The sequence below is a fragment of the Notolepis coatsorum genome (genome assembly GCF_963971535.1).
Source record: "Notolepis coatsorum genome assembly, chromosome: 6".
Taxonomy (NCBI): domain Eukaryota; kingdom Metazoa; phylum Chordata; class Actinopteri; order Aulopiformes; family Paralepididae; genus Notolepis; species Notolepis coatsorum.
In genome coordinates this window covers 71286739-71311739 of record NC_140170.1, presented here as the reverse complement: position 1 = coordinate 71311739, position 25001 = coordinate 71286739, and the positions used below count along the sequence as shown (strand labels likewise).

Sequence of the window (25001 nt, the reverse complement as noted above, 5' to 3'; positions counted from 1 at the left end):
TGGACAGCTCCTAGTGGTCAACAGTGTCAGACTGTGGTTGTACCGGGCAGCTCCTAGATGTGAATGTGTGTGAGAGTGTAAAGCAGCTGCGTTGCTGAAAAAGAGCATCCGTGCTCAGTGAACCTACCCAGGGTAATAAAAGGTAAAAGAAATATATATATATATATTATGTGTTGTGAAGGATCAGATTAAACCGAATATATATATTTATTTATATATATATATTTAAATAGTATTTGTATATCGTTTGATATCCCCTGTATATTCCTTGTACAATATGCACTGAATATCCCTTTAGTCTACTAAACAGCCCATAATAGTTTCATTCTACCATTGGACGAGAACCTGGCGCCAGCAGCCATACCCCTAGGTTCAAGTTCAATCGTGCCGCCCAACATGTCGTGGCAAGCCCGGTTCCGCGTAGGAATACGTCTGGCGAAATACGAATGGTACTATTTGTTCACAGCGCATATATATATGGCGCAAGTAAAGTAGAACTTTCCTTTTAGTCCATTAGTTCTTTACCCTCCAACCGAGTAACAGACGCGAAGCCTCACCCACGACGCACGTGTGGTGCAGTAAGGCCTACTTGGCCTCAGAATAGGCATTGAGATATCGTGTGGATTAATAGTTGAATTGTCATAGTTTGGCACTATACCGTCGAGTTGGACGTATTTCTATTAAGCTAATAATAGTCTATTTATGTATGGTGCATCGTTCGGTTAGAGTTATAAAGTGAGCAGCACCCCCATCGTTCCTGACGTTATCTGGAGTCTTAACCAGGCTGGGCAGACCACTAGTGGTGCTTGCATCCGAGGAGCTCCGGGCCAGGACGAGCGGACCTGTACATTGGATTACTTTACCCGGACGACGGCGAGCCTTCCACGGCTTGGATTATGCTTTGGGTGCTTTGATTATTCCATGGATAACGGCCAACACTGCTGAGTGTTGGAACTACCCCCCGGAGAGGAGTCCAGGTGAGACGGCGCTCTACACCAGTGAGGTCGCCTCACGTCTCTCCGTTGTGGACCGGCAGCTACCGTCCACCAGAGGGTCCAGCTGTATTCATCTGCGGACCGAGGTTCTGTGGGCACCGTGTTCAAGACTTTGAATTCTCCCAAGAAATCGTCGGCCAGATGGGATACCGCCAGCGGCTTCTCTAACCCCCCCCTCCTACTGTCTTACAACCAGCGGGACCCCCCCCCCCCCTTAGTGTATCCAGCTATAATCATTTAAGTACCATCGCTATAGTTTCCTAAAGAACCAGGTTGTATACTTACTCCCTGCGTAACCAGAGATTGGACATTCAATGTTGATTTACCTACGAATACTCATTTGCCATACAAGTGCATTTCAAATCATAAGTGTAAACAAGTGAACGTTGTATATACCTTTTGCTATATTAAATATTCGATTTGTACATTTGTGTGGACTTCGTTTCATCAGGTGGGAAAGTGTTCATCATATCTATATCATGTACTGGATGGCCAGAAGTTAAAGTACAAGAGGTAGTGGTTTAATAATACCATACTTAACAATACAGTCAGGGAATTGTACCCCTCAGTTACAATTGGTCCTTCGAGCCGGAGGGTAACTAGTGTAATATTAATATAGTGTTATTAATATTAAAATGGCCTATGATGAACACTCCACGAAACGGTCCTCCTAACCTAGAACGCCCGCGGCGCAGACGACAGACACCTCAGTACTTAGAGGATTACGCTGTCAGTCAACTACCTAGCCTTCGACAAACGGTAAACGCGGTAAAAGTAGAAAGTAAAATTATGTCTGACCTTAACGACCAGGTTTCCCCGACCACAGAGGCCCTAGTAGGTCCTAATGTAACTGACCAAGCTCACGGTGGGGACCAGGAGGGAGCTGACATGCCTTTACCCCCCGCCAATACCGAAGAAGTAGTCCCCGACCACCCCCGGGAGGAAGACAACCCTACAGAGAGAGAACTCTGCACGGAAGAAGAGGAGGAGAGCGCCAAGGAAATAGAGCTCCAGGACTCCCCAACGAGTACACCCAGGAGCGGCTCACCCAGGAGCGGCTCACCTCCACAACCGCCTTCCCCCAGCGAAGCGGAGAGGATGCTACAACAGGCGTTCCTCGTCAGCCTGACAGCCTCTACCGAACGTGATCGACTTCAGGGCGAACGCGATCGACTCCAAGCACAGCAACGGAGCGAAGAAGAGCGCACACGCCTGGAGATGAGACGCCTTCAGACGGAAGAGAATATGGCAAGAGACCGGGCCGACGCCCAGCGCGCCGCTGCCGGTGCCCAAAGAGAAGCAGATCTCACCAAGCGCGAAGTCGAGCGCGACAAGTTACAAGCGCAGCTAATGGAGCAGCTGATCCGCAAGGCAACACCCTCTCCCTCCGCCAGGGGTTCAAGGAACTCGTCGAGACAACAGTCAAGGGCAGCGTCTCCTAACCGAGCAAGCGACCCTGAACTTGACCAACAGACCAAGCCTATACCCCCCGCAGACCCCCTTCCCAGACCGGTCCAAGCGAGACCCAGCTACAAGGAAGGAGCGGCATACACTGCGGAGAAGCTAAATCAACGATTACAGGATCTGGAAGACCTGATAGAGGAAGAAGAGGGAGAGGAGGAGAACCAAGCCCGACGACAGCACAGTACTCCACCGGACCAGGAGGTCCAGTACAGCCCAGACTATACCCCCGCGGCGCTGCGCTACAGACCCCCGACTCTATTCACGGGTGAGCACGACGCACGACCAGCCCCGAGGAATAGCACCTGGACCAGCGGGCCATGGTACCCTGTCGGTACCAGCCCACAGAGAGGCGCAAGAGGGGACTCGCCTAGGAGGTCTCTCCCCCAACGCTCGCCGATGTATCAGCCATCCACGGCGTCATACATTGCCACGCCGTCGTTTCCAGATTTCACCTATGAGAATCGAGCACAGTACACGGAGCTCCGGATGTGCTTAGAGACAATGATGGTGGATGTCGCTGATGAACGCCACAAGTATGCAATATTACTGAAGCACCTGAAAGTACCGCAAGCGCACAATATAGCGCTGGCCTATGCCACCTCTACGACCCCATACACAGCGGCCCTAGCCGCGCTGGACCAGAGATATGGACGTATATGGGATTACGTAATCCAAGAGATAAGGCATATTGATCGCCTACCCCCAGCAACAGACAATCGCTCATTAGACGACCTGTCAATCAAAGTGCAGTCCCTGGTAGGGATGCTGGGAGCGCAACGGGAAAAGGGCATGCATGAGCTATACGCCAACTCTAACGTCGAGAGGATTTTGGAGAAGCTGCCACCAGCAAGACAAGAGCGTTTTAGGCGGCAGAGAGACTACCGGGACCCTAACGGCCCCGAACCATCCCTCCTTGATCTAGCCGACTTCCTGGCGAGAGAAGTCAGCAGCTTACGACTGGATACGTTCGGGCGGAGCACGCCAAGCTCCAGAGAGGGACCCAGGAGAATAAATGATGGAAGAAGATCGGTGACTGTCATGCACCAATCAGAGTCAGTACCGAGCAGTAAGAGCCACAGTACCCCCTCGAGAAAAGAGAAGTGGAAGATGGCGTGCCCCTACTGTGAGAAAGAACACTGGCTGTCACAATGTGACCTGTTCACAAAGATGAATGCAGAAGAAGTGAGTCAATGGATAAAGTCCAACAGGCGCTGTTACCGATGTGCGCGACCACACATGGCAGCCGAATGCCGCCTAAAGAAAAGGTGCAGTCGGTGCGACGGAGCCCATCTAGATATACTACACGACAGTAACAGAAGACGGCCTCCACCTGCACCATCAAGCGGCACCAAGGCAAGTGTCATGTACATTGACCCCGCCAGCAGTAGCGGCGCCCAAGTGCTCTTAAAGGTAGTCCGTGTGACATTGAGCTACCAAGATAAAGTCATGGACACTTACGCCGTCCTTGATGACGGGTCAGAGAAGACCCTTCTGCTCGCGTCCGCTGCGGCCCAGCTGGGACTGCGGGGGAGCGAGAACGAAATGACGATTCGGACAATAAGAAGAGATTTAAAGACGATAAAGGGCGAGAATGTCTCCTTCACTATCGCAGCAAACGGGCAGCCAGAGCGACGGTATAGGATTACAACTGCTTTCACCAGCCAAGAAATAGGACTATCGCAGTACACCTACCCTATCGCCAAGTTGATGGATAAATATGTGCACCTGCGACAACTACCTATCCCGCTCATAGACGGCGCTACCCCGACCCTGCTGATAGGCTCCGACCATGCAGAACTCATAGTCCCGATTGACCGGGTCCGTACAGGACCCCGAGGCTGTCCTGCAGCAGTCGAGACCCGCCTAGGGTGGACACTACAAGGCCCCCTCGCTAAATCTCTCAACCGAACAGCAGCCACTAGCTGCCTCCACTCCAGAACGACAGAAGAAGACACCACTCTCCTGCAGCATGTCGAGAGGCTATGGACACTAGAGACAATGCCCTTTAAGAACGAAAAGAAAGATATTCATTCTAAAGAAGACATTTACGCCATCAACCTACTCGAGCAAGGGACAAAGAGAGTCACAGTCGGCGGAGTGATGAGATACGCCACTCCACTCCTGAGGCCAGAGACATGCAAGATTGATCTACACGTCTTCAGCGACGCCTCCGAAGTAGCCTATGGATCGGTGGCCTACTTGCGTGCCCAAGAGAAGGGAGGAAAGATACACACTGCTTTCATCCTGGCTCGCTCAAGAATAGCCCCACGAAAGCAACAATCTATCCCGCGTCTAGAGCTCTGCGCAGCCCTAGCAGGAGCGCATCTAGCCACGTTAATCCAACGTGAACTCACCATTCCGGTGCACAGAACAATCTTGTGGTCAGATTCCACGACAGTACTCTGGATCAAGTCTAATTCATGCAGATACAAAGTCTTCGTGGGAGTCAGAGTCACCGAGATTCAAGAGTTAACAGAAGCAGCGAGCTGGCGGTATGTGGACACCAAACACAACCCAGCTGACGTCATCACCCGGGGAATGTCTCTGGATGACCTCACCCGTCGCAACATCTACAGTGACGGACCAGAATTCCTCAAGCTCCCGGAAGAAGAGTGGCCTACGCCCACCCCACGGGAAGCAAGCAACGAGGAGGCTGAGAACAAGAAACCTATGTTCTGTGGACTGAGCACAGTCGCCTCCACAGACCCTAACATAGATGACTGCATTACCCTAGAGAGTGCGCAGCAAAAGACATTCCTGTGGCACCACCCAGAGATTCAGTCCACCACTGACATGTCAGCAGCTGACTACGAAGAAGCAGAACTTCTTCTACTACAACGAGCCCAGAGAGACTCGTTCCCCGATGAGCTAGACTGTCTACAGGGAGGAAAGCCCGTCCCATCAGACAGCAGACTGCTCCACCTGGCACCCGAGAGTGACGCCCATAATCTCATCAGAGTGGGTGGTCGCCTGCGGAGAGCCCCCGATCTACCGGATGACATTAAGTACCCGATAGTCTTGAACAGCCGACACAAGGTCACAGAGCTGATCATAAAGAAATACGACGAGGATGTACACCACGCAGGAGCAGAGAGAGTCTTCGCGGAGATCAGACGTCGCTATTGGATACTTCAAGGAAGAGAAGCGGTGCAACGCTTCCAGCGAACCTGTCTAGACTGCCGAAAGTGGCGCGCGCAGCCCAGCATACCACGGATGGCTGACTTACCCCCATGTCGCCTCCGACTCGGCGACAAGCCATTCCACTCCACAGGCATGGACTGTTTTGGCCCGTTGTATATAAAGAGAGGAAGAGGAACCGAGAAGCGGTGGGGTATTGTATTCAAATGCATGACCACCAGAGCGATACATATCGAGCTCCTTCCGACCATGAGCACAGACTCATTCCTTATGGCCTTCCGAAGATTCACATCACGGAAAGGAAAACCGTCTACATTGTTGTCTGATCACGGGACAAACTTCAAAGGCGGAGAAAGAGAGCTGAGAGAGAGCTTCCAAGCTATGGGCCCAGAACTTAAGACCCACCTCGCTCCATCCCAGATTGACTTCCAGTTTAATCCCCCGAACGCACCCCACTTCGGTGGAACCTGGGAACGAGAAGTACGTTCTATAAAGACAGCCCTGTCCGCCGTGCTTGGGGCCCAGACTGTGGCGGAGGAAGTCCTAATGACAGTCCTCACGGAGATCGAGGGAGTATTGAACTCAAAACCCCTCGGTTACGTCTCCAGTGATGTAGCAGATGTCGACCCAGTCACCCCCAACACACTCTTAATGGGGCGGCTGGACCCCGCGCTACCCCAGACAATGTACAGGCCTGAAGAAGCGAACGGCCGAAGAATGTGGAGGTACAGTCAAGTACTAGCTGACAAGTTTTGGAGCAGCTTCCTACTCCACTACCTACCGTCTCTACAGACCCGCCAGAAGTGGGTAAAAGAGAGAGACAATTTGACAGAAGGAACAGTCGTCATGATTATCGACCAGTCACTACCCAGAGCTATGTGGCCGGCTGGCCGCGTAAGCAAAGTGATCACCGGTGCCGATGGCAAGGTCCGAGCATAATAGAACTGCCCCGACTCCCAGATACTATCGATGATGACCATGACCCCATGACTTTGTGAGTTGACTGACCCTTACAGCGGACCTTGAGTGGTAGACAGTGCGGTTAATCTGTCTCTGCTTAGCTAATTAGGTGGGACTAATTAGGGGGCGGCTGTTGTGAAGGATCAGATTAAACCGAATATATATATTTATTTATATATATATATTTAAATAGTATTTGTATATCGTTTGATATCCCCTGTATATTCCTTGTACAATATGCACTGAATATCCCTTTAGTCTACTAAACAGCCCATAATAGTTTCATTCTACCATTGGACGAGAACCTGGCGCCAGCAGCCATACCCCTAGGTTCAAGTTCAATCGTGCCGCCCAACATGTCGTGGCAAGCCCGGTTCCGCGTAGGAATACGTCTGGCGAAATACGAATGGTACTATTTGTTCACAGCGCATATATATATGGCGCAAGTAAAGTAGAACTTTCCTTTTAGTCCATTAGTTCTTTACCCTCCAACCGAGTAACAGACGCGAAGCCTCACCCACGACGCACGTGTGGTGCAGTAAGGCCTACTTGGCCTCAGAATAGGCATTGAGATATCGTGTGGATTAATAGTTGAATTGTCATAGTTTGGCACTATACCGTCGAGTTGGACGTATTTCTATTAAGCTAATAATAGTCTATTTATGTATGGTGCATCGTTCGGTTAGAGTTATAAAGTGAGCAGCACCCCCATCGTTCCTGACGTTATCTGGAGTCTTAACCAGGCTGGGCAGACCACTAGTGGTGCTTGCATCCGAGGAGCTCCGGGCCAGGACGAGCGGACCTGTACATTGGATTACTTTACCCGGACGACGGCGAGCCTTCCACGGCTTGGATTATGCTTTGGGTGCTTTGATTATTCCATGGATAACGGCCAACACTGCTGAGTGTTGGAACTACCCCCCGGAGAGGAGTCCAGGTGAGACGGCGCTCTACACCAGTGAGGTCGCCTCACGTCTCTCCGTTGTGGACCGGCAGCTACCGTCCACCAGAGGGTCCAGCTGTATTCATCTGCGGACCGAGGTTCTGTGGGCACCGTGTTCAAGACTTTGAATTCTCCCAAGAAATCGTCGGCCAGATGGGATACCGCCAGCGGCTTCTCTAACCCCCCCCTCCTACTGTCTTACAACCAGCGGGACCCCCCCCCCCCTTAGTGTATCCAGCTATAATCATTTAAGTACCATCGCTATAGTTTCCTAAAGAACCAGGTTGTATACTTACTCCCTGCGTAACCAGAGATTGGACATTCAATGTTGATTTACCTACGAATACTCATTTGCCATACAAGTGCATTTCAAATCATAAGTGTAAACAAGTGAACGTTGTATATACCTTTTGCTATATTAAATATTCGATTTGTACATTTGTGTGGACTTCGTTTCATCAGGTGGGAAAGTGTTCATCATATCTATATCATGTACTGGATGGCCAGAAGTTAAAGTACAAGAGGTAGTGGTTTAATAATACCATACTTAACAATACAGTCAGGGAATTGTACCCCTCAGTTACATTATGTATACATTTAATAATTGAATACTATGTATATCATATTTTTCTAAGATATTTGGATTTGTAGCTTTACCTGTAGCTGCAACTTTTGTGTATTTATAGTTCAGCTATTAGTTACTAGTGTAACCGAGTGGATTTGAACTGGGACCATAGGATCCACATGAGGCCGCACTAACCAGCTGAGCTAAAGGGTCAGACAGGTGCTGGTTGACTGCGACAGACAAATTTAATAGTTTACACTAGTTATGAATTTGCTGTAATTAATGGGGATATTAATATTGTAAGCAAAAAGGTCTTAAATACAGTATATTACAACAATAACTATAGGTTATCTATCTATCTATTGTTCCTTATATTACATCATTATTGGAATGGAATTTTGGAACCTATGCTCGAAACACAGTAAATCTGCATTTCACTATGATGCCCCCTAGCTCATGGAATGAACTCCACAAACATAGCCACAACACTGGTAAACAAACTACCCTCCCACTCAGGGCTTTATGAGGTAGAACACATAGTAGCTTACTACAAAAACCTAGGGGTCCGCAAGGACGACTTCAAGCTGGAAATGGTAACAACAGATGAGGTACTCAATAAACTGAGCGCCCTCCAACCTAACAAGGCCACTGGCCACGACAACATCCCTTCCAAATTCCTCAGAGACTCAGCAGCCGCCATCACCCCAATCATCACACACATAATAAACCTCTCCATAAAACAGGGACACGTCCCCAAGGACTTCAAAATTGCGAGGGTGACCCCTCTGCACAAAAAGGGCAGCAAATTAGACCCAGGCAACTACCGCCCTGTTTCTATTCTCACCTCCATCTCGAAAGTCATGGAAAAAATAGTCTACGAACAGGTCGAAAAGTACCTAGCGGAAAAAAATCGAATCTACGAATTCCAATCTGGCTTCAGAACATCCCACTCCACTGACACATGCCTTCTCTATTTGAATGACCACATCAAACAAGAGGTGGACGCAGGCAAATACTGCGGCAAAAGGCCTTTGACACGGTCAATCACTCCATTCTGATTGACAAGCTAAAAGCAATTGGTTTTGATAGTCTATCAGTGAGCTGGATGCAATCCTACCTTGAGGGGAGGGAACAGATGGTGGAGGTAAACGGTACCCTATCCCCCCCCCTCACAGTGAGCTGTGGTGTTCCACAAGGAAGCATACTAGGACCGCTACTGTTCCTAATTTATGCAAATGACATGTCGTCAGCTTGTGACTGCAACTTGTTCCTGTTTGCGGACGACTCAGCCCTGCTGGTCTCTGACAAGAACAAGTTACAGGTTGAAAAAACCCTCAGCTCGGAACTAGGCAGAATCTGCATATGGCTCGCTGATAACAAACTATCATTACACATGGGCAAAACAGAGTCCATTCTCTTCGGTTCAAATAACAAACTCAGCAAGACCGACGGCTTCTCAGTTACAGTGGGTGACAATATTGTCACAAGGAAAGATGAAATTACCTACCTGGGTTCCATCCTAGAGGCTAATCTCTCCTGTGACAAAATGGCATCCAATGTAATAAAAAAAGTCAACCAACAAACTCGATTCTTGTACCGGATCTCCTCTCTGGTAAACAAGAATACCCTGAAGACTCTGGCAGGAGCACTCATTCAGGGGTACTACGACTATGCTTGCACCTCATGGTACCAAAGCACCTCAAAGGCGCTAAAAACAAAATTACAAACATCTCAAAACAAACTGGTCAGACTACTGCTTGACCTTACTCCTAGAACCCACCTCACCCCTGCCCACTTTGACAACCTAGGATGGCTTAGAGTAGACGACAGAGTACAGCAACTTGCAATGGGCCTGGTCTACAAGATACTTTACACGACCAAGGTACCCATGTACATGTCAAAATACTTCCCAAAGGTCAGTGAATACCACGATCACAACACCAGAGGGAGCTCCACAAATCATGTTAAACCCAGATTCGGCTCAAATAAGGGACTAAACACGTTTCGCAATTATGCCACATCAATGTGGAACGCCCTACCCAAAGCTGTAAAGGAATGTGGATCACTACCCACTTTCAAAACCTCTCTCAAGGGACACCTACGGGAGACTGCAATTCAACACTGGCCCCTGTAAATATCCTAACCCAACCCCCTCCAATGTACAGTAATTTACCTAGTATGGTTTTGTCAATAGTCCAATGTACAATTTTGTTTGTTTGTACAGTGTCCCCCCCCCCCCTCAATGTACAGTTTTGCTTGTATATACAGTGTGCCCCCCCCAACCACCTCCAATGTAGATTACCCAGTATGGTTGTCAATATCCCAGTGTACCCACCCCCCCCCCCACCCAACCTCCTCCAATGTACAGTTTCTACGTCAAATGTATATACTCCCTTTTCCTGACTCCTTCTGTATCACAAACAGTACTGTATTTGCAAATCTGGTATGTCATAAATGTATAGATGTAGCAGTACTGACTATCTGTATGTCATGTATGTCATATATGTCCTGATGAATTGAAAATGGGGGACCCTGATGTAAACAAGACGAAAGTCTTTCTCTGGTCTGCATCCCCTTAACAATTGTGTGTATTGAGCTGTACGGTAGTGTACCCATTCTGCAATCTGTTAATAAAGTTTTCAATCAATCAATCAATCAATCCAACAGTTCTTAAAGCTTGAGATTCTCCCCTCTGTTGCAAAGTTTAAAACCTTGATCTCCAACCTTTGTCAATCAAGTTGTATGTGATTTGTTATCCTTGCTCTTTACCTCGTCTTGTTGTGTTATTGTTGTGATTGTATATGCTTTCTTTTTTGCTTATTTCTGTAAGTACACTCGACGTGACTGTAAAAATGAGGGGAACTCCAGTTGCCTTTCGAGTTAACCGTCTGTAGTGTGGTAGTGAAAGGGTTAACTACTAAGGGTTAAGTACTATATGAATTGAAAATGGGGGACCCTGATGGAAACAAGACAAACGTCTTTTTCAGGTCTGCATCCCCTTAACAATTGTATGTATTGAGCCGTACTGTATTGTACCCATTCTGCAATCTGTTAAATAAAGTTTTCATTCATTCATTCATTCATTCCTTATGTAGTGTGGTTGTGAAAGGGTTAACCCTTTGTCGCGCAGCAGTGAAAGGGTTAACATTCTGTATTGTCCCAGTGAAAGGGTTGGTTAACCCCTTTGGTAGAGTGGTAGTGAAGGGTTAAATAAAGGTTTGAAATAAGGGCGGAACACCTTATTGTTGCACGCGATGGGTACCGGACTTATTTGGTAAGTGCACCTTTGGACTTCCCCGTGTTCTATGTTCCCCTTAGCCAATCGGCGCTGGCCAATGAGGATCATTCAGAGGTAACTTCCTGTCTGGAATTCTGCGGCTACAGTCAGATTCTGTCGGAATAAGTTGACAGTAAGTTTCTAACTTTTAAGGATAAGAATCAAATGCAATAAAAAAAACGTTACGATAAGGACACGTAACTAGCGACCATGCTAACAATAACCCTTAACATGACGACTTCCATAACCTGAAGTTAGTGTTGCTGCACAAAACAAGACACACTGACACTGCGACAGACAGACAGACGACCTGACACAGACACCAATGCTGAACAGCCCAAAGCTAACGTGAATGTAGGTGACGTCACTGACGTCTGTCTGCAGTTTCGCAGCAGCGAGGCGCCTCTTCTAACCAATCGGAGAAGCTCACTTTTAATTTAGATGGAGTGAGCACCTTTAGTGGTTGAATCTACATGGTCCTCTTTCAACACAGACCAGCAGTGAGGACCGTGTAGACTCACCACTAGAGGAACAGCATGGATTGTAGCTAACTATCTGGAGCTAGTATGAGGAACAGCATGGATTGTAGCTAACTATCTGGAGCTAGTATGAGGAACAGCATGGATGTAGCTAACTATCTCGAGCTAGTATGAGGAACAGCATGGATTGTAGCTAACTATATGGAGCTAGTTAGCCCCTTCCGTGACTGCTATGTGCAAGCCAGGGGCTTTTGAATCCGCAGTCACTCGTAGGCTCATTTGGACCACCAAGCACTGCTTATAAGCTTCTTGGGGTGGGTCAAAAATATATCGGATATGAATTTCAAAGGTGATGTGATCAGCGCATGCGCACCAGGCAGCCAAATACGGAAATACATGGCTCGCTCTGAGCTATGGCTCTGAGTACCACTCGCTTTATAAAAATGATTTAAAATGTTTATTAGCAACTCCGAGCTTTCAGACCCCAGCGTGTCGGTGTGAAACCCTAATTGTACGCTGGGTACCTTTGAAATTCATATCTGATATATTTTTGACCCACCCGGAGCTTATAAGCAGTGCTTGGTGGTCCAAATGAGCCTGCGAGCTATATAGCTGCGAGTGACTGCGGATTCAAAAGCCCCTGGCTTGCACATAGCAGTCACGGAAGGGGCTAGGAGCTAGCATGACGAACGGCATTGGTTGTAGCTAACTATCTGGAGCTAGTATGAGGAACGGCATTGGTTGTAGCCCCCTGATATATCAGTCAAACTACCATAAATAAATAACAGGCTGTGCAACTGCCAATGGCTGTGAAAGAGGTAACTCGGCATGGGGATGAGAGGATGCTTCAACATTTCCAAAAAGGTTCCTCTCTTACACACTTGCTAGCGTGCCATTGGTTTAGATACCGCAAGCCAATGGTGGCACTCGTGCCTAAGGTTGCTGACCCCTGGTGTAGAGGATGTGATAACTGTGTCTCCTGACAGGCAGGGAGCTGGCCTTGTTCTTCATGGTGTAGAGATGTGATAACTGTCTCCTGACAGGCGCGTGTACCGGTTCCGCAACAGTAAGTGACTTCCGGGTAGGCCTGATTGGCCCCGACAGGCACGTGACGCGGCAAACTCAGGACGCGCAACGAGGCTGCTGAGAGCTGTCGCGCGGAAATAGGCTGTCTATTGCCATTCTCTAACACAAACTCTAACCTTAACCAGCTCCTTAACAGCGCCTAAACTTAACCGTTCTAACCTTAACCAACTCCGAAACAATGCCTAACCTTAACCTTAACCATGCCTAACCTTAACCATAGAAAGAATATTGCCATTCTCTAACACAAACTCTAACCTTAACCAGCTCCTTAACAGCGCCTAAACTTAACCGTTCTAACCTTAACCAACTCCGAAACAATGCCTAACCTTAACCTTAACCATGCCTAACCTTAACCGGCGAAAGAATACACGTTAAAAAAAAAATCACGTTAAAAAAAATAAATTTGATGGGATTCTAACTCGTCAACAACGGACCGCAGGATCGCAGGACCGCAGGACCGCTGCTCTGCGAGGTGAGCTAAAGCGCTGAATGAAGTCATAGCGGATTTGGACGGTTACATCATTCCGCAAGCTCTGCCGCGCGGCAGAGAAAGTTGCGCGTCACGTGCCTGTCGGGGCCAATCAGGCCTACCCCGGAAGTCACTTACTGTTGCGGAACAGTAACACGCGACCGGCCCGCCAAAGATTACATGATAAAAAAAAATTAAAAAAAAAAAAAATTTATTTTTATTTTTTTACTTTTTTCTTTTCATGTCAACGTTAACACGCACAATTGAGCCAAAAGTCACTCAATTAATGACAGATTTCATTGATAAATTGAGGGAAAACTTTGCAAGTCGATTTGATGAATTTGACATGTCCAGAGAATTGATGCATTTTGTGAGCAACCTATTTGCCAATGTAGCTGCTATTTCCACAAAAGGACAAGAGTTCCTTGCATCACTTCACATTGATGAAGGTATCCTGCAACTTGAAATAATTGACATGCAAGCATCATCTGCTCTGAAGCAGGCACTTGAGAATGAATCCACCACAACATTTTGGATAAAGTGTATTCATGTCAAGACATTCCCCAAAATAAAAACGCTGGCAATATCTGTGCTAACAATGTTTGGCTCAACATACACCTGTGAATCCAGTTTCTCTCACATGAATGCCATTAAAACAAGCAACGTGCCTCCTTGACAAATGAGCATTTGCATCACTGTTTGCGGGTAGCCCTCACTTCCTATGAACCCTCTTTCTCTGCCATTGCCCAGTCAAAGAAGTGCAATCGCTCTCATTAGATGTGTGTATGTAGGCTAGGCCTGTCTGCCCCCCACCCCCCTGATGTTTGAGAGTTAAGAGTGGACAATAAGTGCTAATAAGATGCTGTGATTTGCTGTTGTTGCACAGACATGAAGCACTTTTTCATAAGCTCAGCTGCACTATAAATGTGTTTTTTTGTTCGTGTTGATGTTAGAATGTTCAGATGCACATCATGCACTTGTTTGTTTTTTATTTTATTTTTATATTGAAATGTTGAAGAGATGTTGCAGTTGTTGCACAGTCATAAATGAAGCACTTTCTGCAGATGTTGCAGATGTGACACATAAATGAAGCACTTTTTTTGAAAAGTATACTACTTTTGCAATGTAGTTAAATAAAAGTTGTGAAAATGTGGTTGCGTGTTGTGTCAAGTGTACATATATTCATAGCACGGGGAGGCGCCGTGGCAGTCCGGCCCCTGGCCCCTTGGGTTTCTGACAATGTGGCCCCCTGAACAATTTAGTTGAATAGCCCTGGTGTAGAGGATGTGATAACTGTGTCTCCTACTCTCCTGACAGACAGGGAGATGGCCTTGTTCTTCATGGTGTGTAGAGGATGTGATAACTGTGTCTCCTGACAGGCAGGGAGATGGCCTTGTTCTTCATGGTGTAGATGTAGAGGATGTGATAACTGTGTCTCCTGACACAGCAGGGAGATGGCCTTGTTCTTCGTGGTGTGTAGAGGATGTGATAACTGTGTCTCCTGACAGGCAGGGAGATGGCCTTGTTCTTCATGGTGTAGAGCAGTGGTTCTCAACTGGTCTAGCCTCGGGACCCAACATTTCACTTAGTCCTTAAGTCGCGACCCAAATTTTTTAACCACTGATTTATTTCAATTTCTTTTTTGCAGTAATAAACAATCTTTCATGCACTGTTAAAAACATGAAATAAACACAAAAGTGCAACTAGGGCTAAAAACCCAATGAAATAAAATAATAAATAATATGTGCTTCTTAGCAGATTTCTTAGCTTAACATAACAGACCTAAGTTTGGCCATTGTGTTTTTTAGCCCTAGTTGCACTTTTGTTGCAACCCCAGTTAATCATTAGTTCCCCCAAACTTACTGTAGGTCTGTTATGTTAACATCCCAGGGAACTAATGGGATAACTGGGGATGTTGTTTGCTCCTGACAAGTCTCAAAGTCTGGGGTGATGGTAGACAAAGCAACTCTGAGGTCATGCTCAATGTCCAATCTGTTCCTCTGCTGTCTTCAGCTGGACCAGAGCAGAGAAGCCACTTTCACAAAGATAGGTAGTGCAAAAAAAAAGTATTAAAAAGAAATAGAAAAAAATCTTTTTTTAATAATTTTATTCAAATTATTATTATTTTTTTACACATCTGCAACCCACTCAAAATGGCCCCGCGACCCACTTTTGGATTGCGACCCACCAGTTGAGAAACACTGCTCTAGAGGATGTGATAACTGTGTCTACTCTCCTGACAGGCAGGGAGATGGCCTTGCGAGCGTGTGGCTTCATCGTGTTCCGCCGGCGGGTCCAGTCCATTCCTGCCCCGGACAACATCGAGTACCTCCTCCTGCAGACGTCCTACGGGGAGCACCACTGGACGCCACCTAAAGGTGCTGAACATCTTATCTATATCTATATAGACTAGGGTTGTTGTCACGATACCACATTTTTTGTTTCGATACTATACCTATATGAATTTCGATACTTTTCCTCAAAATCAGGGAAACACTCTCAGATGTCATTATTGTTCTTTATTATTATTATTATTTTATTTTATTATCTTTTTCCCCCTCCTCTTTTTCCGATTTTTTCTCCCATCCCACTGTTAGTCGTTATGCCAATTCCCAACTCCCTTCCTGGTTGTTGCGCACCCCCCCTACTGTTGGTCCGAGAGGCCAGAGACTATCAGATGCTATCCTCCGACACATGCGCAGCCAGCCGGCAGCCAGCCTGGCAGCTCAGATTCTCACTGGGAGTGTAACATGTGGAAGGTCACACTACCTCCCTCCAGATCCTTCATTCGCTGAGCAGGCGCCCCGACCGAACTGTAGGAGTATTTTTCTGTTTACAACGCCCAGGACCCACCCATCAGCTTTCCCACCCGCTAATACTGCCAATTGTATTAGTACGGACGACCAGCCAAACTGAAAACAATGTGGAGAGCTGGATTCGAACACGCGAACCCAGCGTCTCCAGCATTGGTGGTGAGTGCCTTGCCCACTGCACCACCTAGCCGCCTATTGTTCTTTATTTTAAAACACAACAATGAACAATGACAAGAATAAATACATTTAATTAAAAGCAATGGCATTCAAAATGCTGGAGAACTTTTTTTGCACTCAAAACAGTTGCTGTACAATGTTTCTGAACCCAGCTTCTCAACTGTATATATATATATTGGAACTTGGTCCACAGATGAACTCTGCGACTGCCCTGTTGAGCCTTTTATCATATTTGGACTAATTTGTGTACTTAATAATGCTGCTCAAAAAAAGCTGGGAGGTTAGGTTGCTTCTGAGTGGGGGTAGTCACTCTGTGAGCCAAATGCAGCAGACTTCTGTAGTTAAAAAAAATTCAAGGGGTAGAAAAAGTATGGTTGTATTATTATTATACATTTGTCATAGCAGAGGGCCTAATTAGTTTGAGATACCATAACCTAGAAAACATTTTGATGAGTGAGACTGATTATATATAGCCTATCATAATCTAGAACTAGGTTATGTCATATTGTAGGCTGTTTAACAAAAATAAAATAGATTTCCGTTGTCTTTATACTGATTGATTGATTGAAAACTTTATTAACAGATTGCAGAATGGGTACAGTACAGTACAGCTCAATACATACAATTGTTAAGGGGATGCAGACCAGAGAAAGACTTTCGTCTTGTTTACATCAGGGTCCCCCATTTTCAATTCATCGTAACATATATGACATACATGACATATAGATAGACAGTACTGCTACATCTATACATTTATGACATACCAGATTTGCAATTACAGTACTGTTTGTGATACAAAAAGAGTCCAGGAAAAAAAAAGAGTATATACATTTGACGTAGAAACTGTACATTGGATTGGGTAGGTGGGGGTGGGGGGGGACTGTACATTGGAGGTGGTTGGGTGGGTGGGGGGGGGGTTGGGTAGGAGGGGTGGGGGGGGGGACACTGTACAACTGTACAAACAAAACTGTACATTGGATTATTGACAAGACCATACTTGGTAATTTACTGTACATTGGAGGGGGTTGTGTCATTTTTCGAGTTGCAGTCTCCCTTAGGTGTTTTTTGAGAGTGTTTTTGAAAGTGGGTAGTGATTCACATTCCTTTACAGCTTTGGGTAGGGCGTTCCACATTGATGTGGCATAATTGCGAAACGTGTTTAGTCCCTTGTTTGAGCCGAATCTGGGTTTAACATGATTTGTGGAGCTCCCTCTGGTGTTGTGATACAGTATGTATGAACCATTAAATGGGCAATTGTCAAATGTCTCTGTATAAATCACGTTTGTGACTAAGCTATAGAGATGCACATGTGCATCAATTCATTTCTGTTGTGGGTAGGCAACAGGGGATGCTGTGTTTACTAGCTTTCAGCACGGCAGTTTAGGCTATGTATAGCTTATTATTAGGCTTTTCAATTTATTTTCTATTCTTGCGAATAGCATTGTGGACATTTTCTAATGCTCGTATAAGGAACTTAGCCCCTTTCGTGACTGTGATGCAACCCTTGGTTGAATACGCAGTCACTTATTCCCACGTTACTAGCCATGTTAATGTGCACATCAAGCACTGGTTAAAGACTAGCGGTGGGTCCAAAATATATCAGATATAAATTTCAAAGGTACGCACCATTGCATTAGGGTTTCACACACACACGCGACGGGGTTTGAAAGCTCAGCGTTGCTAATAAACATTTTAAATCATTTTTATAAACAAGTAAAAAAATCACTGAGCTAGCCTTGGCTGAAATGGCTGCTTCCGCATTTTACAGTAGGAGCGCTGTGATTGCTGGCTGCTTTGTCACGTGCCTGGTGCGCCCAGAAATCACAGCGCTCCTACTGTAAAATGCGGAAGCAGCCATTTTAGCGAAGGCTAGCTCAGTGATTTTCTTTTTTTTACACCGCTCGTCTTTAACCAGTGCTTGATGTGCACATTAACATAGCTAGTAACGTGGGAATAAGTGACTGCGTATTCAACCAAGGGTTGCATCACAGTCACGAAAGGGGCTAATAAGGAACTGTAGTCACGAGAGCTAGCATAGCTCATCCAACGAATGTTGGCATCAATGGCATGACTAGTACTACAGTACTGATAGGAGCTACTGTAGCATTAACGTAACGTTAGTTATCATACCATACCATCTGCAATTGTAGTGAGGATCTTTATTAACGTTAGCTAGCTAGCACATTTTGCATAGAATAAACTCGGCTAACGTTAGCTTATATAGCTAGCAAACTATAATTCTAGTTAAAGCTAGCTAGCTAACGTTAATGAATAAAGATCCTCACTGCGATTGCCGATGGTTATGATAACTAACGTTACGTTAATGCTAGCTCTCGTGACTACAGTTCCTTATACGAGCATTAGAAAATGTCCACAATGCTATTCGCAAGAATAGAAATCTCAATCTCTCTCCATCAGAGCTCTCTTCCGGTAAACTAGCGCAACGTCTCCACTGACAGCAGCGCTGTGCTCCAATAGGAAGGCATTTACATGCATAAATGAATAAATTAAAGAAAGAAAATACTGTTTTTTTCCAAACGCAGTATAGTATCATTTCGAACACTCTAGTACCGCGGTACTATACTAATACCGGTATACCGTGCAACCCTAATATAGACCTGTTCGCTGTCCATGTCACTCGGTGTACGCGCGCGAGTCAGAACAACGGGGCAGACTACAATATATTTGCATCCAACAATCGATCGATGCCAAAGCTAGATATGTAAAAGGTGAAAGACTCACACTCACAGCCATGCTGATTTGGCTAAATGACATCCAGCAGTTTTCGTTTGAAACTACTTTTAAGTCAGGGGAATGTCATGGTTTCTCCATAGAGCCCCGTTGTACATTTTATTTCCTCCTAGAGACACATGTTTTGTGTCCATCATCTCTGTAAAAGTGCCCTTGAGCAAGGTGGAAACCTCTACAGTCACCCGCAGCACTGCGACTCATGAGCGGTTTGCGGTTCACTGCCTTGCTCAGTCACCAGCAGCACACAACTGGAATTCACCTTTTGTTCACTTCAATATTATATGGGTTGTGGTTGATGATGCAACGAGGAAGAGGAAATGCCTGTTCACTTCCATGAAAAAACGCCACCTCAAAGGTCAAAACAGCGGAATTACAAACTCACGATTACCTGACGCTTTTCACTGCTGTCGTTTGTGTTTTGACATACATGAAGTGATTGGGTCATCAGCTCTGAAATGCCTTCATAGCCGTCTATCAACTTAACCCTTTCACCGCCGCACTGCCAAACGGTTAACCCTTTCACTGCAACAATACACAGAGGGTTAACCCTTTACTATCACAATACCGACGTTACGGTTCTGTCGTGTGGCAGTGAAAGGGTTAAAGAAGGTTGGCGAAGTGAATAACAATAGACCCTTGTGGTGCTGAGAGCACCAGAACCAGAACCCTCTGTTACACGTTAAATACATGTCATGCAGGCTCAACTCTACCTGAGCAGTTTAACTGTAGCCTGAACAGGGTGGGAAATAAATGACCACCAATAAATTCACTCCAGGCATCAGCCAAATAGTTTTCTTTTTTTATTATTACATTTTGTCTGTGGCTTGTAAGTATGTCTACAAAATGTCCCCACTGGTGTTAATTTCCCACTATAACAGTGTAAATGTCTCCAGGACATTGACTTTACACTTAGTAATAGCATGGTTATAACAGTGTAAATGTCTCCAGGACATTGACTCTTTACACTTAGTAATAACATGATTATAACAGTGTAAATGTCTCTTTACACTCTTAGTAATAGCATGGTTATAACAGTGTAAATGTCTCCAGGACATTGACTCTTTACACTTAGTAATAACATGATTATAACAGTGTAAATGTCTCTTTACACTCTAATAGCATGGTTATAACAGTGTAAATGTCTCCAGGACATTGACTCTTTACACTTAGTAATAACATGTTAATAACAGTAAATGTCTCCAGGACATTGACTCTTTACACTTGTAATAACATGATTATAACAGTGTAAATGTCTCTTTACACTCTTAGTAATAGCATGGTTATAACAGTGTAAATGTCTCCAGGACATTGACTCTTTACACTTAGTAATAACATGTTAATAACAGTAAATGTCTCCAGGGCACGTGGACCCAGGGGAGGACGACCTCACCACCGCTCTGAGGGAGACCCAGGAGGAGGCGGGGCTGGGTGCGGAGCACCTGCAGGTGATCGAGGGCTTCCTGCAGGAGCTGCGATACGAGGTGCGCGGGAAGCCCAAGGAGGTGCTGTACTGGCTGGCGGAGCTGAGGGACCCGGCCACCGCGGTGGCGCTGTCAGAGGAGCACCAGGACTACCGCTGGGTGCGACTGGAGGAGGCCTGCACTCTGGCCCAGTACCAGGACCTGCAGGACACCCTGAGGGCCGCACAGAAGCACCTGCGGGCCCCCCAGGACCTTTAGGACCCACTGCTACTACTGAGGCGCCCCTCGGAAGCGAGGCAGTGGACCCATCTCAAACCCCGCCCCTTTTCTTGATCCTCCAAACAGTTTGTCAAGCGGGAAGCAACTGTTGTGATTGGAGGATCGAGAAAAGAGGGCAGGGTTTGAGACGGGTCAGTCAATTGACTTTCAACTGCTCCGCTGAAGACCGCGGTTGCAGGGCGTTGCTGGAAAAAACTACCTTTATGAGAACATAAAGGTTAAAGAGTGCATAGAGGTTTAAAAAGGGCCTACACAGGAAATGAGGAACAAGTCTTAATTAATACAGGCTAGACGCTTTGAATGGGACGTTGGTTGTGTCGCATGGCAGCAGCTACGACTAGTTGACTTCCTGTCGGGTTCGTTTCTGTATTTGCTGCTAATATCAACAGTTATACAGTTCAGTTAAATTACCTCTTTTCTCTTGAATAATATTGACCTTATTTCCCCCGTCAACAAGTCAGTCAAGAAAAGACTTATTCCTTGGCCATAGTGTGACAGCTCACTGGAAACGTTGTTATTGTTGTCAAGTTGAATCTGTGTCAGAGAATGTCTTGAAAAACCCCCGGCGCACCAGCAGATCTGTGTTGCAGAATTCTAACGTTGAGGTTTCCGCTTTTAAAATCCCTGAGATTTCTGTGCAGTGGTGTTAATTAGGGGGAAATCACAGGGCTCATTGCTCAGCAGAATCCTGGAAAACATGAATCGGAGGGAGAAAACGACGTGATGATTAAAAAAAAATCTTTGAGCTGCCAAGTCCTTTGTAGACGATTAACTAGATTAATTTAGAATTGATATATGAATGTAAATAACTCATGTATTCAGACATCAAGGGGGGGGGGCTCTAGTCCCGTAACGCAGTGAGTCGGTGACAAAATTAGCATCCAATATGGAGCCAGAAGCAAACTGTACTGAAACATCTAACGTTAGTTATGTTTTATGTTCATGCTTTATTTATGTTGTTTGATTTGGGCGAAAATAAATGACTTATGAAACATCTATAGCTCGTCATGTTGGTAAGTGTCGTTTCATCAACACCCACAGATCTGATATTCATTTCATGATAGGATTAAGAACCACACGTCTTTATTATTTGTATTGGAAAAACAATATCTATTGGTGCCATACTGATAATCAATATGGATTTAATCGTTCTCTAAGTGGTGTCATGACATTGTATATTATGTACCAAATATTAAATATATCCATAGCCCAGGGCTTTTGGTGTGCGGGTATCTCTTCCACTGACCCCTCATATACCAAATATTACATTGCCTTTTTAAATAAACGTTTTATTTAACTAATCTAGCTGTTATATGAAGCAATTTGTTTACAGGCATTTTTATTGAGGAAAATAAATAGGCATGTTTGACTATTTAAAAGGGAGATTTACATAGAAATGAAATAGTTTCATAAACTTTCATTCAACAAGGACACTGAAACAAGTTGTGCATTAGATTCAGTGTATGAAAACGGCAGCTAGTGCCCTCTGCCACAAGGGGGCACCGTTAGCAAGACTTTCTCCCAGCGGCTTAAGACACATCAGTCCATCATTGAACCAGGGACCAATTTCACGCCTGGGAGATCAGAAGAGTTAGACAATGAACGCTTGATTGATTGTCCCCAATTATATCGAACTGCCCTGCGTGTCTTTCACAGACCACGCTCCCCGAGGCCAAGTTATTCAGGGACAGCCAGAAAATATCACAACATGATTGCAGTCTGCATTCAATCCAGGCCTGTGAGATGTTTTACACACGGGCAAAGTACCCGTTACAATAAAACCTGCTGTTTCGACTAACTAACCTGCTGTGTGAGACAGTAGCAGCATGGGGCTCCAATGAAAAAGACTGTTTTGTTTGACTGATCTTGCCATTTTTTAATGCTTCCGTTTTCCATGAGACCTCCCATCATTTCATTCCATATAGCTCGCTGGCCCGTCCGGTGTTCCGTTACACTCAAGCAACACATATCAAAGGCCAACTGCAAACAAACCCAACAATGTTATAATTTTTTTCTTTTTCTTGTTTTTTCTTGTACAATAGAAACTTTTATATGTGTGACATTTGCGTCACAAACACAAAATGAAAAGAAGAACTAAATTAATTAAAAACAAAAAGGAAACCGATGAGGGCCGCAGCACCGACACGGGTCACGTCGGGTCGGGTGTGGAAACACACGGGTCTGTTCTCAGTCCCATGAAGCGCGTGACTGCGGCCTCATGGCGTCCTGCACACTTCAAAAACACACACGCTCACACAAAGATTAAATGAATAATTTCTAGAAACACTTAAAAAGTGTTCAATGTCCCGACAGCTGAGATCACAACGTGGTCCGTCTCAACGGGCTATAGTCACAGGCTTTTTGCTCTTATGTCGTGTTCTGTCGCGTTGTCATGCTGTCACATGTCACGTTCTGTCGCATTATGTCACGTTCTGTCGTGTTATGTCATGCTGTCGCATTATGTCACATTGTCGTGTTGTCATGTACTGTCACGTTCTGTCGCATTGTCATGTTCTGTGACGTTGTCACGCTATGTCACGTTCTGTTGTGTTGTCATGCTCTGTCACGTTCTGTCGCATTGTCACGTTCTGTCGTGTTGTCATGTTGTCACATTATGTCATGTTCTGTCACGTTATGTCACATTGTCATGTTCTATCGCATTCTGTCATGTTCTATCGCGTTGTCGCATTCTGTCATGTTCTGTCGTGTTCTGTCATGCTCAGATGTTCAGGGTGGAAAATAATCCCAACCCGAGCAGGGCATAAGAGCAAAATGACCACTGTGAATATGGTCAATGAGTGGTCTTTTATTAATCTTTTTAGCTTGAGTTGAGGAATCTCCTTCAGTCAGAACTCTTTATGAACGTGACGGTTCTCTCCTCTCAAACAGCTCCCTCGCTCTAGTTCATATGCACTTACGAAAAGACATTCAAAACAAAAAGAAAGTGGCGAATACTAAGTTAAGAACGGCTCTAAATGTTTCCTTTTCATTCCATTGCTATAAGGACTAAGCCTAAGCTTTAAATTTCATTCAGTAACTAAGACATTAATGCTGGTTCAGATCCCTTTACAAGATGACAAAGAGAAGCAGAATTGGTCTTAGCGACGGCAGTCTCGTTTGAAGTCATCCTATACTACCGTAAACCATCTCTCTCCAGGCTATGAAGGGTTAGGTCAGAAACCAATGGCTCTATGACATCATATCCTTTAAAAGGTCCTCATCCATAGTTTCTTTTTCAAATCCTGAGACTCAACAGAGTCTCTGCGAAGGTCTTCAAAGAAAAATAGAAAAGGAGAGAAGAAAAATAGAGAAAAGCTCTGCTCCTTCGTAACACGCTGTCAGATTTACAAGTCAGGTGTGAAGAGAAAGGTCCTCCGCATGCATCCAGAGCTCCAGGCTCTCCAGTCCCACGGCCGTCCGGTCGTAGCGCTAGATTTCCTTGGCGTAAAATTCATCCACTTTTCTGAACACGAGAGTATACGCCGGGTTCCTCTGCTCGGCCGTGACGCGTAGGTAAAACTGGAGAACTCAACGAGATGGCTTCCTTTGCCGGGATGACGCCCGGCACACTGGCGTTAGTCGCATTACACTCGTCAGTTTGATGTACATTGTATACCTTTTAAGACGAATACAAAAAGGTATTTTTTCTTTCTTATTCCTATGTATCGGTCAAATCCTCAATCCTCGTAGAGCCTCCTAAAACAGCATTAGCATTCAGCGAAAACAGCTTTTGGATGTGTTGTGTCGTCGACTCCACAAAGTCCCACTTTCAATCGGTCAATCTGGGGCAAACTGACTTAGTAATGGACGTAACTCCTAAAGAACACAAAAACCTTACTTTGAAGTCACTTTGCAGAATAACACGTGAACGTACATGCATGCATGCGCACGCACACACACACAAATAACTGGTAAAGGACACTCATTGTGTCAACTGTATCGGTTTGGTTTGAATTGTATGTCCTTCTTGTCCCCGGTAAGTCCCTCTCAATGGACCCATTCATGATGCGGAACAATTGACAATATCCATTTTCTTCCAGAGTCTCAAGTGTAGCACAACCTTTTCACAATCCCCGCGATTTAAAGTATGCTTTAAAGGAACACGCCAACATTTTGGGAAATTCGCTTAGCATCTTCTCCAGAGACAAGAAGATAGATACCAGTTTCCCCCCTGTGCGTTCAGT

At 45.6% G+C, this 25001-nt stretch overlaps 1 protein-coding gene across 2 annotated transcripts; it reads left to right on the top strand.

The window, feature by feature from the left end:
* Positions 1-11416: 11416 nt before the first annotated feature.
* On the top strand, positions 11417-24989 carry nudt2 (nudix (nucleoside diphosphate linked moiety X)-type motif 2). Of its 2 annotated transcripts, none has more exons than XM_084317627.1 (3): positions 11417-11475; positions 15620-15754; positions 20477-24989. In XM_084317627.1, exons 2-3 carry the CDS (start codon positions 15628-15630, stop codon positions 20794-20796), a joined length of 447 nt encoding a protein of 148 aa, XP_084173753.1. In that variant the 5' UTR covers positions 11417-11475; positions 15620-15627; the 3' UTR covers positions 20797-24989. The 2 variants fall into 2 exon arrangements, with proteins under 2 accessions (XP_084173753.1, XP_084173754.1); XM_084317628.1 differs by lacking the exon at positions 11417-11475 and adding an exon at positions 12308-12332.
* Positions 24990-25001: the final 12 nt, after the last annotated feature.

Bases quoted from the DNA above. Each gene is read 5' to 3' on its own strand.
- nudt2 (XM_084317627.1), top strand. From the start codon at position 15,628: ATGGCCTTGCGAGCGTGTGGCTTCATCGTGTTCCGCCGGCGGGTCCAG. The intron at 15,755-20,476 runs GTGCTGAACATC...AAATGTCTCCAG, and splicing joins CCACTGGACGCCACCTAAAG to GGCACGTGGACCCAGGGGAG.